Here is an 18,030-nt window from a genome sequence, read left to right as displayed (position 1 = left end):
CTCAAGAGTAGTTCTCTCAGAGCTCTCTCAGCCCCACCTACCTCACAGGGTGTCTGTTGTGGGGAGAGGAAGGGAAGGAGATTGTAAACTACTCTGAGTGAAGGGTGGGGTATAAATCCAATCTCTTCTTCTTCTTCTAGTTGCTGCAGCAAACTCCTATGCCTGTAAGGGCCTCGACAAGCTACAGGAGACACTGCCTGTCCTGCAACAGACAGTGGAAAAGGTAAAGGTTTCACTTAAGTGCTTTCAGTATTTCCTGCACCCTCTCTATTGGCTCTAAATTCAGGCTTTGTCTTTCTAGCAGATGTTCCTCAGCTGATAAACTGTGACCTACAGCTAAAATGCACCTAATCTAAGATGGGTCAGGCCAGCAGTATCATAACTGTGACAGGATGGATCTAGATGACTGGCCCCAAGTTACAAACTGGATAGAATGATGAATACCCTAGTGCAGTGGTCTTCACCATCTACTCGGTGGCAAGGCCCTGGCTTTCTTCCTTTTTAGAAGGACAGTGCATGCATGCACATGAAGCACTGTAACAGTAACTTAGAAACAGCCTATTCCTAGTAAGTGTGCTAGAAGGATCTCTAGTTCCATATCTACTCGGAAGAAACCATTAGACTCTGCCTTAGTGGTGTTTGCAACTGTCCCTTGACCTTTGTTCCGTTGGACTTTATCTCCAGGTGGTGTTGGATACCAAAGATCTTGTTGCTGGTGCCAAGGACTCTATTTGTTCAAAAGTCACTGATGTGAAGGATGTGATGTCAAGTATGGTAGATGTGGCCAAAGAGTCCGCCCAGGAAAGCATGGAGATGGCCAGATCAGCAGTGACCAGTGGTGTGAACACTGTGATGGAGACCAGCTTGGCCATGGTTGCTGGTGGGGTTGACAAAGTGATTGAAAAATCTGAAGAGCTCCCAGTCACTGATGAAGAGCTAGGTAAGTACTGGAGAAACAAGTTTCTTCAAGTCACCCTTGTGAAGTGCTTGTATGTTGAATGCCAACGTCAACTGTACTCACTATCTAGCTCAGGGGTCCCCAGCCTTTTTGAACCTCTGGACACCTTTGAAATTTTGACATGGCATGGCAGGTGCAGCCACCAAATGGCTCTCAAAGGGGGTGAGGCCAGCCACAAGATGGCTGCCACAGCTTACCTTCAGCCAAGCTTTTGAAGATCCTTGTGGCTACCACCAAAGCAATGTTTTTAAAAATCCACATGGCCAATCATATCTCCAATCAAATCTCCAGTGACCAATCAGAAGCTTTGCTGGCCAAAAGCCCCACCTGGCCCTATCCACTTTCTAAAAACATTTGACGGGGAACAGAAAAGGTGTTGGTGGGTAACAAATGGGGTACCCCTGATGTAACTGCTTCCTAGGTTATCCAAAATACCACTTACTTGGCCTCTAAAAATGGTCTTTGTACGCTGCTGGATTATGATCCCACTCGAGACCTAACTGCATATTACTAATAATTATTGTATGGCCTTGTGTGTAGAATAGCCAGGAGATCCTAAGATTGTCTGGCAGCCAGAAGTTCTAGCTCTGTTTAGTGTTATGCACCACTAGATGGTGAGCTAGACTTTGGGGCTTTTTAGACAAGAGACACTTCAGAGGTGGTTTTGCCATTGCCTGCCTCTGTGTCACAGCCCTGGTATTCCTTGGAGGCCGCCCTTCCAAATACTAGCCAAGGCTGACCCTGCTTAGCTTCCAAGATCTGATGGGATCAGGCTAGTCTGGGCTATTCAGATCAGAGCTGCATATTATAGTCTTCCTGGCACACCTGGCTCTGCCACAAGAACAGATGTGTTATGGAAGCTCACTGCTAGAAACTTGATTTCTAAGTGCATAGGGCCCAGTTTGGATTGGAGTCATCACACATAGGAGTCATCCACACAGCTATCCTGACTTGAAATAGTCCTGGGGGTGCTACTTGTCTCATTGGGGGAAACTCATTTGTACCCCTTCAGTATACATAGCACTTTGAGGGCCATTTCAGCTTTGGGGAATTGGCATGTGGAGAAGCCTTAAGCCCCTCACTGCCTGCCATGGTCCCAATCTCCAGTTGGGGGTGGGACATCCCCTGGTTTGGAGCCCTCCCCCTGCTTCAGGGTTAGCAGAAAGCGGCGGGGGGGGGGGATCTCCACTGAGCACTCCTTTATACCCTATGGGGACTGGTCCTCATAGGGTAAATGGAGAATCGATCTTCGGCTATCTAGAACTCGGGGGGGGGGCTGGGTTTTTTGGGGTTTTTTTTGAAGTAGAGACACCAAAGTTTTTGCATAGCATCCAGTCCCTCTTCTGAAAAAAAGCTCCAAGTTTCAAAAGGATTGGACCAGGCAGTCCAATTCTATGAGCCCCAAAAGGAGGTGCCCCCGTTATTTCCAGTGGAGGGGAAGGCATTTGAAAGGAATGCCATCTCTTTAAATGTGACGGCCAGAACTTCCTTTGGCGTTCAATCATGCGTCTTCCCTCCCCTCTCCCAGAGGCTCCTGGAAAGTCTCCTGCTGGCTTGTCAGCCTCATCTGGCAACCCTATGGGGGACAGATACCTGGAAAGTGAGTTACTAGCAGCACAAGTCTAATAGTGTCCTTAATGCATCAGAGTCACCATGATCAGACCTGAAGTGCTTGTAGGTAACTCTGTGTACTGGCACCTGTCCAAGCTCCAGTTTCTGTGGGACTCGAGTCTGTTCTGCAGCTTTTCAAGAACACTCATCAGGTGTTTAAAAAAACAACAAAACCTTCCAGAGCTTGTTTAAAGATGCAGTCATACGTGGTTTATCATGCAAGACCTGCTTCCTGCCCTGAAGGAGTATACAGCCTAAACTGAGACAGCTTGGAGTGAATAGAGAGAAGGAAGAGATCAGGAAAAAGAGCAAGGGACGAACTAACAAAATTAAATGGAGTTTGCAGTAGTAGGAGTACTAATTAATTCAAGACTTCGAAGGGACAAATGTGAGAGGATTTTAAGGGAAAGTATTAGCAATTAGAAGGCTGTGTTGGCTCAAGTGGTTAAGACGCTGAACTGCAGACCAGAAGGTCGGTAGTTCAGCAGTTCGAGACCCGAGTGTGCCGCATGATGGAGTGAGCTCCCGTCTCTGGCCCCAGCTCCTGTCAACCTAGCAGTTTGAAAACAAGACATTGCAAGTAGATAAATACGTACCACTTTAGTGGGAAGGTAACAAGCATTCCGTGTGCCTCGGCGTCTAGTCATGCCGGCCACATGACTACGGAAATGTCTTTGGACAGTGCTGGCTCTTTGGCTTGGAAATGGAGATGAGCACCGCATCCCTAGAGTCAGATTTGACTGGCTTTCGAGCAAGGGAAACCTTTACCTTTACCTATTAGCAACTGAGTGTTCAGAGACTGAACTGCAGGCCTAAAGCATAGCAGCAGAGCATGGGTCCTTATGAGAAGGATCAGACATAGCCTAAAGATACTAGTTTCTACTGAACTTCCAGCAGATTTAATGATGCTTAAAGGCATGTCCCAGCTTGAGGTGGAGCATGGGAACAGCCATTCTATGGCTTCAGGTCTATTTCACTGTTCAAATATGTGACGACCTCTTATCTGGGGAGGTCTAGTTTTACTTTTAAAATGTTCTTTATGTTTTATTCTGTAGGGTATTCTAGCTGCCACCAGGAATTTCTATAAATTCCAATTCTTCTCTTTGCTTCTGGGGTTGGTATTGTAGCGCGGGGTCTAGGCCTTTCGAGGAACTATGTGGTCTGTGGAAGAATTCTTTACTTAGCTGGTAAACTTGAAGTAAATAGGATTTATTTAACGAAAGTATAAACACGAGGGTGAACAAGGTAAACAGTACTGGGAATGATTTGACCAAATGCTTGGTGTCTCTCACAAGCCTCTCCTCTACTGACAGGGAGGATAAAGCCACTTTGTAACAATATTTCACTGTACTTTTCTTAGACTCTCAGCTTTCAATTGTAACTCGTATAACACAGAGACTTTACTCTTATATTTCACCCAGGAAAACTTCTCACACAGAGACCTCAGGACAAAACTCATATATTAACTGCTTTTGTACAGCACTCTCTGCTGTCTCTCTCCTCAACTGTCTGTTTAACTGTTTAACTCAACTGTCATACCTCACAGTCACACCGGATAGACATTCCAATCATCCACACAGCATCCATTCCAAAAACCCTCCCCCTCTCTGTCACTCACCAATCATACCACTTGCTTGCTTCCAGCACTCTAGATTCCTCACACCAACCAAACTTTTAAACACACATACAGTAAATATGGAATCGTTACAAAACAGTTCTACTCTCAGATTATATCAGAAATAGGGATCATTGGTAGATCTGACCGTTCATTGAGAAGAGACCAGCTGATAGGCTTTACTTCCATCCTGTTGCCTGCAAAAAATGCACGCATCATGCTCAAACTATATGTAATAGCTGCAGATCTGTGTGTTTACACTTGAATTCACTTCAGTTGCATAGAACATGGAGGGTCCAACATAGAGCGAAAAGGACTGATGAGAAAGGGAAGGGGTTCTGTAATCCTCCCCAACACCCAAACTATCTTGACACAGTGACACAGTTCTACAATGACAGTGTTTAAAATGTGGCAAGTAGGGGTGACAGGGAGCCAGCACAGAGTACGGTTCAAGTGTGGTATAGTGGCTAGAGTGTCAGGCTAAGGTCTGGGTTCAAATCCTCGCTCTGCCATGGATGCCTGCTGGATGAGCTGAAACCTACCCTTTAGGCTTGCTGTGAAGATAAAATGGAAGGGAGGAGACTTTAGAAGCCACTTTAGGTATCCCATGATGGGGAAAGTGGGGTATAAATGGCTGAAGTGACTCTTCCTGTCTGCCAAGAATCCTGGTGAGGCTCAAAGAAGTACTGAGACAAGTACTACTGGTGGGGCAGGAAGGATATGATGCCACTAAAGGAATGAGTGAGAAAGAGAGGAAAAGAAGAAACTAAGGTGTCGCTCCTATTCCAGCTCAAGATGGCCAACCTTGACATTCTTTTCATAGGAATCAGAATTGCAGCAAGGCCAAACTGCTCTGACCAAGTTCTCTCCTCTCTCCAGCTTCCCTTGCAGCCTCCCTGCAGTTGGAAGGTTCTGGAATAGCTCCTGTAGAGAAGCAGAAACAGCAGCAAAGCTACTATGTGCAGCTGGGCTCCCTCTCGACCAAGCTCCGTCGGTCCCCTGGTCCAAAACAGTCCAGTGTAACCTTTAAGACCAAGTTTTCTTCAGGTAAAAGCTCTCCCTCCTCTGCGAGGATAGATCTGCACATTCCCCCCTCCCCCAGTAGCTAGCAATCCAAAACAGTCCAGTGGAGCCTGAGCGGTGGGTGTTGCCTTCTGACACACTTCCGGTGATGTCAGGGGGTGTGGCATATGCAAAGGAGTTGTGCTAATGAGCTCCTGCACCTCTTTTTCTACAAAACGACCCCTGGTAAGAACACAAAGACCTCTTCAGCAGTCCCAGAGCAAGAGGCTCCAGCCTCAGGGAGCCAGCAGGTCCTACCATGGAAGGAAAACCCGATTACAAAATGCTGAGAAGTTCCAAGCCAAGTATTCTCCTGTGCTGAAAGCAACTGCTTCCAAATGGGTGGACTCCGCAGGGGCAAAGTTGATGCCTCCTGGGTGCTTCTGAAGGAGAAGCAGAATACTTGGCTTGGAAAGGGATGCTGTTTGGTTCCTTTCCAAAGACAGTGGAGGGCTTGCTCCTTGCACATTTATTTATTCTATTCGGCTTTTATGCCACCCTCCCCACAAGCGGGCTCAGGGCAGTGTGCAACAGATTCCTACAAGAATACATAAAAATCATCAACAGTCTAAAAATACTCAATACCCACATGGTGCTGTAATAAAATTCTAATCCCCAATTTACTTTAGTAGAACAGCAGGGGAGGGTGTGCATGTAAAAGCAGTTCATGAAAGAGGAGGAGATTGGATTTATACTCCACCCTTCACTCAGAGTCTCAGAGGGGCTTACAATCTCCTTTCCCTTCCCCTCCCCGCAACAGACACCCTGTGAGGTAGCTGGGGTTGAGAGAGCTCTGAGAAAACCACTCTTGAGAGAACAGCTCTGAGAAAGCTGTGACTAGCTCAAGGTCACCCAACAACTGCATGTGGAGGAGTGGGAAATCAAAGCCAGTTCTCCAGATTAAAGTCCATCACCGTTAACCACTACACCAAACTGGCTCTCAACCAAATGTCTGTTGGCAACTGTTGACCTTTAGACCGTTGATGTTAACACATTGATGTTAAAAAAACATTGCTGTCCTCAGCCATATGCTTGGCAGAACAACTCTGCCTTACAGGTCCTACAGAATTGTAACAATTCCCTGATGTTTGTAGGCTGAGAGTTTCACCAAGCTGGGCCAAAAAAGGCCTGGTTGAGGGTAGCCTCGGGTGTAGAGGACTACAGAAGGGTTGGGTGGCTGAACAGATGATGTCTTGAGAAAAAGCAAAGGGTCTTCCTGCTAGGACAGGGTAAGATGTAAGCAGACAAAGAATCTCCCACTTTTTTGGGTTCAGGCATGGGCTAAGGCAGACCTGTACAGACTGTATAGTAATGGTGTGTGGTGTAGAGGAATGGTGTATGGGTCTGTAGGGTGGAAGCTCTTCGGCTTTGAAACGGCGATGAGCACCGCAACCCTAGAGTCGGATTCGACTGGCTTTCGAGCAAGGGAACCTTTACCTTTACCTTTTAGGGTGGAAGGTCCATTGTGACCTCATGTAAAATGGCCAAACCCGTTAGCAAAAGACCAATTTGAGAAGCTGGAAGTGTCTAGTCTGTGCCTTTGTACTCACTGGGTATAAAATAAGCCTTGGCTGCACACTTTCATTATGGTTCTGTATTTTAAACTGAAACCCAAATCCTTGGGACAGAGGCTTGGAATTTCAGTATTTGCTTCCATCCCTGGCTCCAGCCCTGTTTTTAAAGATGAGGAGGGCAGCACATTCAGGCTCTCATATTTAGCGTGTGCTAGTACTGGGTCTCTGGATACTGGAACATTTGGGGAGAATCAGGATACAAGAACAGCGCCTCTCTTCCCTGGATGGTTGATGAGAACTTGTACGCTGAAGCCTAAAGAACCAATGCAGAACACAAAAAAGGTACAACCTGAGAACCCCAACCGACGTCAAACCAGAAAATCCTCCACATCAAACTGAATAGGAACACTGTTGCAAGCCCAACAAATGCAAACACTACTAACTGCGAAAATACTTTGAGTCCAGTGCCAGCTTGCCGGCGATGAGAGAGAGCGGCCGCAGTCGGCGAGAGGTGAGAGAGAGCGGTGTGAGATTGGAGGGGTGTGTGGGACTTGACTTCTTGCCAGCTTGTGGGAGACAAGAGAGAGCGAAAAGTGGCAGTGGCCATCGAGTGAGAGTGGTGTGGGATTGGAGGGTGGCAGGGGTGTGACTTATTGCCAGCTTGCTGATGATGAGAGAGCGCTTGCCAGCTTGCTGATGAGAGTGGCCACAGCTGGTGAGAGAGAGTGGCATGGGATTGGAGGGTGGCGCAGGGGTTGCCGGCGGTGAGCACAATAAATAAAAAACTGGCAGTCAGGGGGCCTTGGCAGTAAGTCAGGGGGCTGGGCCCCGAGTGGCCCCACAGTAGCTATGGGCCTGGTGGTGCTGGTTGTTGCTCATTGCTGTCGAAAAGGCACTCTGTAAGTATCTTCTTACTAGCTAAAGACCTGTCGATTAGGGTGGATGGGGATCAGAGTCCCTTTGCCCATGTTTTTAGGGATCCTTGAGGCCAGTCCCCTCAGGCAGAGCGAGGCTTCCTTGACTCCTGGAACGCAGTAGGGGCCCCTGCTTAACTTTAACCCAGATGGTCTTTCTTGCTCATGCCAGCATTACGGAATGTTGAGAACTTCCCTAGTGAAATTATATGTACTTAGCAGAAGAGATGGAAGGGGGTGGAGCTACGTGGACAATAATACCTAGGTGCGCCTAATTATGATACTACTTAATGTCCCAGATTAAGTATGCCAAGCAGGCCGTGGATCAAAAAATTCAAGATGGGCAGGAGAAGCTGCAGGAGATGTGGCTGGCATGGAAGAAGAGCCGGCCAGTGGAGCAGAATGAGGCTGATGGAGAGGGTCAGGTGGAGGTATGTTGCATCCTTAACAACGTCTGTTCTCTTGGCAATGCTGAGTTTGCATGATGATGCTGTGGTATTGCTGAACCAAAGTCAGCCTTGGGCTGGCCAGTGTCTCCAAAGATGCTCTCTGAATCATTGTTTGTTACCCTGTTTCTATCCCCAGGGGAGAGAGAAAGCAATTTACCTTCCATTTTATCCATCAACAAAAACACTTTCAGGGAAGTCAGGCTGAGAGTGCTTAGCCCAAGGCCATCCACAAAGGTTTGATGGCCAAGGAGGGCTCTCAGATTCCAGGCTGACAAACCCATCTCTCTTCTCTCTATCAAAGATTGGGTCCCAGGCCCTGGGACTCTCCCGCAGCCTCGCCCAGAAGCTTCAAGCCATCTGCCAGAGCCTCCTGGCCAATGTCCAGGGCCTCCCCGTTGCTCTCCAGGAAATGGTGAGGCAGACCTACAGCAACATGGAAGACCTGCAGGCGGCCTTTTCCAGTGTACAATCCTTCCATGATGTTTCCAACAACCTCTTGGCCCAGAGCGAAGAGAAGATGGCCGAGGCCCGGGAGGCTCTGGATGAACTCCTGGAATATGTGGCTGAGAATGCTCCCCTCACCTGGATTGTGGGCCCTTTCTCTCCTGCTGGAGCTTCTGCGGCAAAATTGACAGAGCCGAAAGAGGAGGTGCAGACGGATGCCTGAAGTGACGTCAATTCCAGTCTTGGGGGATCAAGCAGTAGGATGATGTTCTAGCGGACTGGTATCACCTGTAGCTTGTAATGTACGATGCCTGTCTAAAAATGTAGGACTCTTTTTCTCTCGGTAAAAGAGATCAGAAGGGTGTTGGCAGACAACATCTATCCAAGGAACTGATGCCTGTCTCAGTCAACAATATTATCTAAAAGCTTCTGGGGTTGGCGTTATTCAAGTTTATGACTGGTGTTCAAGCCCAGCCCAGTCCTCCTCAGTCACTGCACCTCTTTCCTGCTTGCAATGGACTGGTGTACAGAAGGCTGTATCTGAGGTTCTTCTGTCACAGATGTGCTTCTTTGTCTGTATGCCAATAAACAGTTAAGTGCAATGAATGGCTGAGTTGTTGGTCTCTGAGTCTGAGGCTGTTTGGGGTACAACCCTGTCAACCACTGCCTTGTGGGTGAGGCAGTTCAGCAGAGAATGGCCTCTTGGATATTCATGCTCATTTGGTGTGGTGGTTAGGAGTGCGGATTCTAATCTGGGAGGACTGGATATTGATTCCCCACTCCTCCACATGCAGCTGCTGGAGTGACCTCTGGTCAGTCACAAGTTCTTTCAGAGCTGTTCTCTCAAGGGCAGTTCTCGAGAGAGCTCTCTCAGCCCCACCTACCTTACAGGGTGTCTGTTGTGGGGGAGGGGAAGGAAAAGGAGAATGTAAACTGCTGAGACTCTGAGTGAAAGGCGGGGTATAGATCCAGTCTCTTCTCTTATGTGCACAGGCTGTCTTGATATTATCGGTTTGCTTGTCTGGTAGAAGTCATTAAGACTTAACCTCCTCTGAAATTGTTCTGGCACCCTGCGTAGTACCTTGGCCTCTTGTGAAATGACCTCTGAGAGTTCCAGCTTTCCCTTCTTCAGGTACCAGTGACTCACGAAAGCTCCTACCCTGCCACATTTTTTTTTAGTCTTTAAGGTGCTCCTGGACTCTTGCTCTTTTCTACTGTTACAGACTAACACAGCTACTTATCTTGATCTGATTTCTGTAACTCTAATTCTGAGGAAATTCCCGGCTCCGGCTGATGTTGGCAACCCTAGACTGGTGAGCTAAGTTTGCCTGAGGGTACTGATTGATTTTTGGAGACAGAAATCAACATACCAGAATCAGGAAGGCCAGGGGTGTGCCTTGCTATTTATAGGGAGTTCTACATCTTAGTGACTTATGGAACTCATGTCTTCAACAGATGCGAGGCTGGGAGTTTTGAGCCCAGCATTCCCAGTTTTTTGTCTAAAAATCAATGGGAGCGAGCCTCATTCAGATCGGAACTGTGATGTGATGGAGCTGTGATGTGGTAGGACACTTGAGCCTCCCCCCCCAACTATTTTCTCAACATGAAGGCCTCAGTGTTTGAGAATGAACCTGATATTTTGCTTTATGGACTTATATTTATTGCTACACACAATGGACTGTGCACACACACAGGCTCAGAGAACTGTACGTTCCAAGTCACCTGTTGTGATGCAACACATAGAAGGTGCCTGCACAAGCCTTACACGTGAATAAGGTTTCAGTTACACAGTTATCAGCCTGGTGAAGAAGCACACACCTCCATTATTGTGAGCAGTAAGAAACAACAACTTGAGAAGAGCAGATCGAGTTGTGATCACTTACGACACATCCATGTTTTGTTCCTGCATTGGTATTTCCTGCCAAATGGACATTTGGTTTACAATAGGATGGCCAGCTTCATCAACACTTCGATGAAGCATCCTGACGCCAAGGTTTCACACCTGCCCAGATGTCTCCCTTGAGTAAGGTATTAGATGTCAATATTGACCACTCCTTATAGGCAACCTCCCACTCCTATAGGCAACCAATAGGATTAGTTTTGGGACGGACTAACAGGAAGGTTGGGTCCACAGGTTGGAACAGTTACCTCCCACCCAGTGGACCACCTATAAAAGGAAAAGACCATTCACCTGGCCCTTCCTAGCTAGCAATCCCCGCAACAACCCCTGTCTGCTTTATACTCCTCTTGAATCCCACTTGCTATCCCCAAACCCTTGCCTCTACTTTGATCTCTTGATCTGCAGTCAAGAGACCAACACGTTCTGGCTGGTTCTAGTCGTGTGTTACAACTCCCTAGATTTCTATTTCTTCCCATCCATTCCTCATTGGAACAACCAAAGCTGCAAAGACAGATAAGTATCACCCATCAACACCCCCACCTGCTAATGCAACAGTGTTTATTTTAATACTGTATTTCTGAGGAACTTGATTGAATGTGTGAGTGCATCAGTATTGAATCCCATAGGCTAGTTATGCATTAGGGTCATTACACATTACGGAGAATTTACTTGGGTGACCTGGAGTCCTGCCAGATGGTTGCCAGCCTTCCGATGGGACCTGGAGTTTCCCCAGAATTAAGCTGTTAAGCGGTTCTTCAAGCTACCGCAATCTGTTGCCCTGGAGGAAATAGCTGCTTTTGGGGGGGGACGACTCTATGGTGTCACGCCCTTGCTGTGCGCCCTCCCTTCCCCAGGCCACCCCCCCCAAATCTCCAGGGATTTCCTAATCATTATCGCTATCCTTCGTCAGATGGAGGGTTTCTTTTCACTCTTCCTACTTCATGATTTTGTAAGCCTCTGTGTTTCACTTTAGCTCTCTAATCTAATTGCTTTAGTCTTAACAGGAAAAGGATTGAGGTTTTTAGGAGAGTCCCTCTTATTCTGAATTGGGAGTCTGGTTTTTTTTGGGGGGGTGTTCTGTACGGACTCAATGGTTGTTCCACTGCAAATCTGTCCAGGTCAGGGCATTAATTAACTTGTTTGCATTTGCAGAAGAAAGCTAGGTTCTTCACTCTTTCTCCAATAAATCACTCTACTGTCTGGGTCATTCTTACATTTTTCGTTTGCACTTGCATAGGAAGAGATGACAAGGTCATTGTCTCAGCACAAAAGGACTGCATGAATGCCACACAAACACAACCTGTTTTCGTTTCCGCTCCTGAATGACAAATGCTGTTCTAGAACATGCACGGACAGCTGCCAGTTGAGAGTTTGAGAAAGTGTCTAGTGCCGCTTGCAGCCCAGGCAAGTGGGCCAGTTTAGGCTGTGTTCTGGCACTGTGTCAGTAGCAGGGGCATGGAGACGGTCTATACTAGTTATGTGGCAAAGCTCTGCCTGGATCGTAACACTTTGGACTGCAAAGTGAAGAATCTCAAGCCTGAATGCTCCCCTCTTTAAAAATTAGATATTATGACCAAACTCATCACGACAAAATATTAAGTCTCAGCGAGGAAGGTGGACTGTAAATAAGTAAAGTGCGTAACTGACCTGAGATCCACCCAGCAAACTTCCATGGCAGAGAATCCAACCTGGCTTTTCTGGACCCGAACCTGCCCTCCTGCCCTGCCCTGAATGCCCCGGGCTAGCCCAATCTCGCCAGCTCTTGGAAGCTAAGCAGGGCCAGCCCTTAGACGGGAGACCACTAAGGAAGTTTAGGATTGCTGTGCAGATGCAGAAAGTGGCAAAATACCTTTGTTAGTCTCTTGCCTTGGAAACCCTACGGCCTCACCATAAATGTATCTGATGAAGAGAGCTGTGTTTCTTGAAAGCTGATGCTACAATAAAGTTTGCTAGTCTTACAGGTGCTACTGGGCTTCATATACAAATGGTTCTAGCCAGGGGTCCTTTCGTAGAAAAAGAGGTGCGGGAGCTCATTAGCATAACTTAAATAAGTCGTAGCTGACCCGAGATCCGCCCAGCAAACATCCATGGCAGAGAATCCAACCTGGCTTTTCTGGATCCTAATCTGACGCCCTGCCCTGAATGGCCCAGGCTAGCCCAATCTCGCCAGCTCTCGGAAGCTAAGCAGGGCCAGCCCTTAGACGGGAGACCACTAAGGAAGTTTAGGATCGCTATGCAGATGCAGAAAGTGGCAAAACACCTTTGTTACTCTCTTGCCTTGAAAACCCTACGGCCTCACCATAAATATATCTGATGAAGAGAGCTGTGTTTCTCGAAAGCTGATGCTACAATAAAGTTTGTTAGTCTTAAAGGTGCTACTGGGCTTTATATACAAATCGGAGCTACTAGCTCAGTCTGACACTCTGACCACTATACCACACTGACTCTCAGGTCTTGTTTATTAATATTAGATTTATGGATCCAGACCTCCTATGCTTCAGAAATGGAACAGTACCAGAGCACCATACTCATAAAGACTAACAAAAATTGTGGCAGGGTTTGAGCTTTCATGAATCACTGCTCACTTCTTCTTGACAACACCACCACTGGTGGCCACATACAGCTCACAACCCAAGCCCGTTCAGTGTATTTTTAACAACCCACAACTCATGCTGGAGAGTGAAGGGTAGTGAAGGGCAGGGTACCAGAGGTCATGTTACTTTTAAGTAGTTTATCATTGCGGGTGAGAAGTTGTTTTAGGTTAGTAGGCTGTAAGCAAGAAAAGATTGCTCCCCCCAGTGCCTGTGTGACGGAAGTGCCACTCTCCAGCATGAGTTGTGGGTTGTTAAAAATCCATTGAACAGGCTTGAGTAGTGAGCTGTATGTGGCCACCAGTGCCTTCTGACACACTTCCAGTGATGGAACAGAAACCAACGGGAGCAGCAATGTAGTGACGCTCATAAACAAGAAATTGCTGCAAACGTGCACACAGTAAATAAATTACACAGAAGTAAATTGATCTTGAATACTGATGATTTTCATGAAGAATTCTTTATATTTTCAACAGGTGAACAGGTAGACGAGACGAACTTCTCGAGTGAAAGCTCGTTTCGAGTAGTCTTTCTCAAATGAGTACCAATTTTACATCCATGTGTATCAAGTCTAGGGTTGCCAAATCGGGCCGGGGGGCGGGGAGCCCCCCGCTTCCGTGGCCCGATTTCCAGCGCAGGGGAATTCCGGCCCGGGAGGAACCCCGCCCCCCAAGCTGCATCACCGGAGGTGACGCAGCCACGTTGCCGACGTTTAGGGCGTGGCTGAGCTCGTCGGAGGGGAACACTTCCAGTGATGTCAGGGGGTGTGGCATATGCAAATAAGTTATGCTAATGAGTTATGCTAATGAGCTCCTGCACCTCTTTTTCTACGAAATGACCCCTGCTCCTGGACTCTTGCTCTTTGCTACTCACAAATATGTCTGGGAACCAAGGCTGCCAGCATCCAGCTCGTAGCTAGAGATCTCCTGGGAGTACAGCTACGGTTGCCACTGCCAGGTCCTTACCTTGTTCCAGCAAGGTGTAGGGCTCTTTTCTTCTTCCTGGAGTCTTTGCACACGTGCCACATGCGCCTGAAAGTGACATCATTGCGCAGGGCATGTTGAAGGGGGATGCTGTAGCATTTGAGGAAAAAACTCTATGGCTATCATAGTTTTTCCTCAGATGCTAGAGTGTCCCCCCCCCACAATGTCACCTCCGAGTGATGTCATCATGCCGGACACGTTGGCATAAATGGAGCTGCTTGTGGGCGGGGCTCCCCACCATCCAGCTAAGTGGTGGCGAATTGGGCCCCCCGAAAGTGGGTAACCCCCCCCCATCGGGGGGGTGGGGGTGGCGGCAACCCTAATTACAACTGAGCTCAAGGTGATAGAGATCAGTTCACCAGGAGAAAATGGTTGCTTTGGAAGGTGGACCCTATGGCATTATACCTCATTGAAGTCCAGATCCCTCCCGTCCCCCACAGCTTTACCATAATCTAATTGAGGATTGTCACACTGAATACATGTGAGATTTTGCTGTTGGAGGGCATCCAATAACGGTGCAGTGGCTCAAGAGGTTAAGACGCTGAACTGTAGACCGGGAGGTCGGTAGTTCAGCAGTTTGAGACCCAAGTTGCCGCATGACGGAGTGAGCTCCCGTCTCTGGTCCCAGCTCCTGCCAACTTAGCAGTTCGAAAGCAAGAAGTTGCGAGTAGATAAATAGATACTGCTTTGGCGGGAAGGTAACAGTGTTCCGTGCGCCTCACGTCTAGTCATGCTGGCCATGTGACCACGGAAACATCTTCGGACAGTGCTAGCTCTTCGGCTTGGAGATGGAGATGAGCACCGCATCCCTAGAGTAGGATACGACTGGCTTTCAAGCGAGGGAAACCTTTACCTTACCTACTATGAGCTCTTGTGAGTCCTTGCTTACTTCTTCAGATCTGAAGACGCGTTAGTCTTTGAAGATGCTCCTGGACTCCTGCTCTTTTCTAAGGAAACACTGTAAGAGTGTTAATGTTTTAAGCATGTCTGTATTTTGAGTAAAAAATAATGTTAATTGGGTTTCCCTGTGTCCTTTACAAAGTTTGTATCTTTGGTGCCTGGCATTACATTTTATGGCACGCAGGGCCCGGCCCCACAAAGTGACACTTAGGTCACATCCGGCCCTTCTAACAAATGAATACGGAACCTCTAGTTTAGGGGATACTTTTTCTTAATGTCACCCCCCCCACACACACAAATCCCCACATACAGAAAACTATTCTGTGGGGGGGGGGAGTTCCACCTAGTTTTCTCCTGGACTGGCTACTTTGTCTCCATCAGTGCATTTAAAGGCAAATACATGCTTGCCAGGCTGCCAACCTGGCAATCCGGCTTTATCCATTTATTCACAGAGATTATCCCGTTAGGCATGGCAGGCACAGCGGCACTCTGAGGGAAACCCTCCGCTGCTTTATCCGTTTGTGTCAGGCTGTTGTAAAGGGCATAGAACGAAGGCCAATTTAAACAAAAGAATTAGTAATCCTTACATAATCCATTGTCTCTGCATGTTCTGAGCTGTTTCCTTGATAACTTTTAAACACGAGGTACCATGTACTTCCTTAAGAATACTTCCTTCTGCATTCTCCTAACGTGACAAGAGACTTGACCTGGTGCTGTCTATGATAGACTGGGAAAATATGCGAAGGAAAATCAGTAAACAAACAGTGAGCAGGGTGTTGAGGGAATGATATTTTTTAAAAATGTCTTTTAATGGGGCTGCCAACCTCCAGGTGGTGGCAGGAGATCTCCCGCTGTTACCACGGCTCTCCAGGCAACAGAAGTCCGTTCACCTGAAGAAAACAGCCGCTTTGGAAGGTGGACTCTGTGGCATTGTACCCACTGAAGCCCCTCCCCACTCCAAACCCCGCCCTCCTCAGGCTCCACCCCCCAAATAGCCAGGTACCTCCCTGCCTGGAGGTGGCAACCCTACTTTCTAAAATGCATGTGTAACCTCACCTTGTGGGTTCTGTGGGGACAGAACTTGGAATGAATCTTTCAATGAGTCAAAGAGAATAAAACATTTTTACTTTTCACTTAACATCATATCATGTAACAAAAACATAGAACTTAGTAAGACAACAGAACAGGGATCTTTTAAAGTCCAAACAATTAACTTTCTGTTGGAATTGCAAGTTGCTTACACTTCAGCCATTACAGAGTTAAATGTTGTTTGTTAGCAAACAGGATGTTACATAATGTATTCAAGGGCGGGAAAGTTTGTGGGAGTTGTTTATCCTAATGAAGTGACCTGTAACCTTTGTATTGGTCAACTAACATCTTGTTTGTAGAAATGCTTTGATCTAGCATTAATGTATTCACAAGTTAATGGCCCTTTGTGTGAACCAAAGAGGGAGTTCTCTTCTAGAAGCAAAGACAGATAGAAAGATGTAGCTGTTAGCATATATTACCGAGAGTAACTGCAAGTATGTAACCTTTTATTTTATTTCTTTTATCCAAAGTACCATACCCATGTTTTATTTTGTTTTTTATAGTAAAGATATTTTTCTTTTACTAAGTGTGGCTCTGTGTTTGGAATACAACCATCGACCTTGAATTAAGAATCCCAACACTTTCCCCTCTTTCACAGCTGGCCATCCCCAAAGTCCATCTCTTTCCTCTTGCTGGTGGCCCAGCGTTATGTCCACTGACCTCCACTAGGCACCAGCGGTATGCAACCCACGCTTGGTTCCTTGATCCGGAGCTTTCCAACTAGCACCTATCAGAACTGTAGCGGGAAGCTCAAACCTTCCAATGGGACTGGGGTGTGTGCCTCCCGGGACTGCATATAGTTGGCCGCCCTGGCCAGTATTGTTGTGTTGTGTATAGTAAACTATGAGCTGATAATCACTGAGCGTCTGTCGTTTCTACGCATCGAGCCCAATACGCAACACCCAGGAAGTCTCCGCTGAACACTCTGTGCACCGGCTTCCAAGATGAAGGTCCCAAATGAACTTCCTATTAGATGACACAGCCCTGAAACAATAATTCTAAAATTTATAATTTTGAACAAAAGTCTCCCTCCCTTACCAGTTTCCATACGTAAATCATAGTTACCTTAAACAAGGTGTTTAAGAACCTATAATTAAGGTATAAGCTCCCCAGCGGGGCAGTCTTGCTTTCCTCATCTGCTTTCCACATATTCTGCACCCTTCTGCATCTAAAGGATTCACCCCTTCCTGGCTCATTCCCTTCCTAGCTAGGGGTTACACATTCACATTTGGAATGAAGAAGTTCTTTTAAGAACAGGGTGGGGTCCTGCATCAATTGAAATAAAGCCCTACATTATAAAAAGCATAAGAGATGCTGGGTTATGCCCAAGAGATCAGAAGTTAGCTTTGCAAAACAAGTAACGAGGCACCCCCTCAAAGAACACTAACAGGTTGGATTTTCTTGCTAGCCTGTGGATTTTCTTGCTAGCCTGTTAGACAAGCTGCTGTCCTAGCAATACTTTCCTGGGAGAAAGCCTGATTGAATAAAATGGAATGGACTGAGTAGACCTGTGTAGGGTCCAAGGCTATTTTTGGGCAGGAACGCACAGGAACGGCGTTCCGGCTGTCTTCAGAGTTGGCAACACCCACTAAAACCAAAACCTCTGTGTGCGTGGCTAGAGAGGGAAGAGTGACCCCCCCCCGGCGACTCCAAGGCGGGTGGGCCAGGGCCCCCCTGGAAGGATCAGGGAGGCATTTAAATGCCTCTACGTGCCTTCCCCGGCCTGTCTGAGGGCCGGCTTGCCCGGGCACCCCGCAACCACAGGGCACCCGGGCAAGCCAAGGGAAGGCAGTTTAAACTGCTTTCCCTTCCCTTCAAGGGGGGGGGGCTTTCCTGGGCAAGCCAAGGGAAGGCATGGGGGTGTGGCCTAATATGCTAATAAGATGTAATGTCAGGGGTGTGGTCTAATATGCTAATGAGTTTCTGCTGTTGGGTGTGGCCTATTGTGCTAATGAGTTCCTGCTGGGCTTTTTCTACAAAAAAAGCCCTGGTAGGGTCCC

General features: G+C 47.4%; 1 protein-coding gene across 1 annotated transcript in view; it reads left to right on the top strand.

Annotated features, from left to right (window-relative positions):
• LOC107124722 (perilipin-3-like) overlaps positions 1-8,790 on the top strand; it is a 12,031-nt gene extending 3,241 nt beyond the window's left edge. Inside the window, exons 3-8 of the mRNA XM_015428220.1 lie at positions 141-223; positions 685-940; positions 5,064-5,178; positions 7,226-7,271; positions 7,974-8,099; positions 8,425-8,790. Coding sequence (XP_015283706.1) covers positions 141-223; positions 685-940; positions 5,064-5,178; positions 7,226-7,271; positions 7,974-8,099; positions 8,425-8,790 — 992 coding nt within the window. The remainder of the gene's footprint in view (positions 1-140; positions 224-684; positions 941-5,063; positions 5,179-7,225; positions 7,272-7,973; positions 8,100-8,424) is intronic.
• Positions 8,791-18,030: the final 9,240 nt, after the last annotated feature.

This window comes from Gekko japonicus, unplaced genomic scaffold (assembly GCF_001447785.1).
Source record: "Gekko japonicus isolate JY-2015 unplaced genomic scaffold, Gekko_japonicus_V1.1 scaffold1907, whole genome shotgun sequence".
In the NCBI taxonomy this organism is placed as follows: domain Eukaryota; kingdom Metazoa; phylum Chordata; class Lepidosauria; order Squamata; family Gekkonidae; genus Gekko; species Gekko japonicus.
The sequence above is the reverse complement of the archived record's forward strand: the minus strand, read 5'-3'. Positions and strand labels throughout refer to the sequence as shown.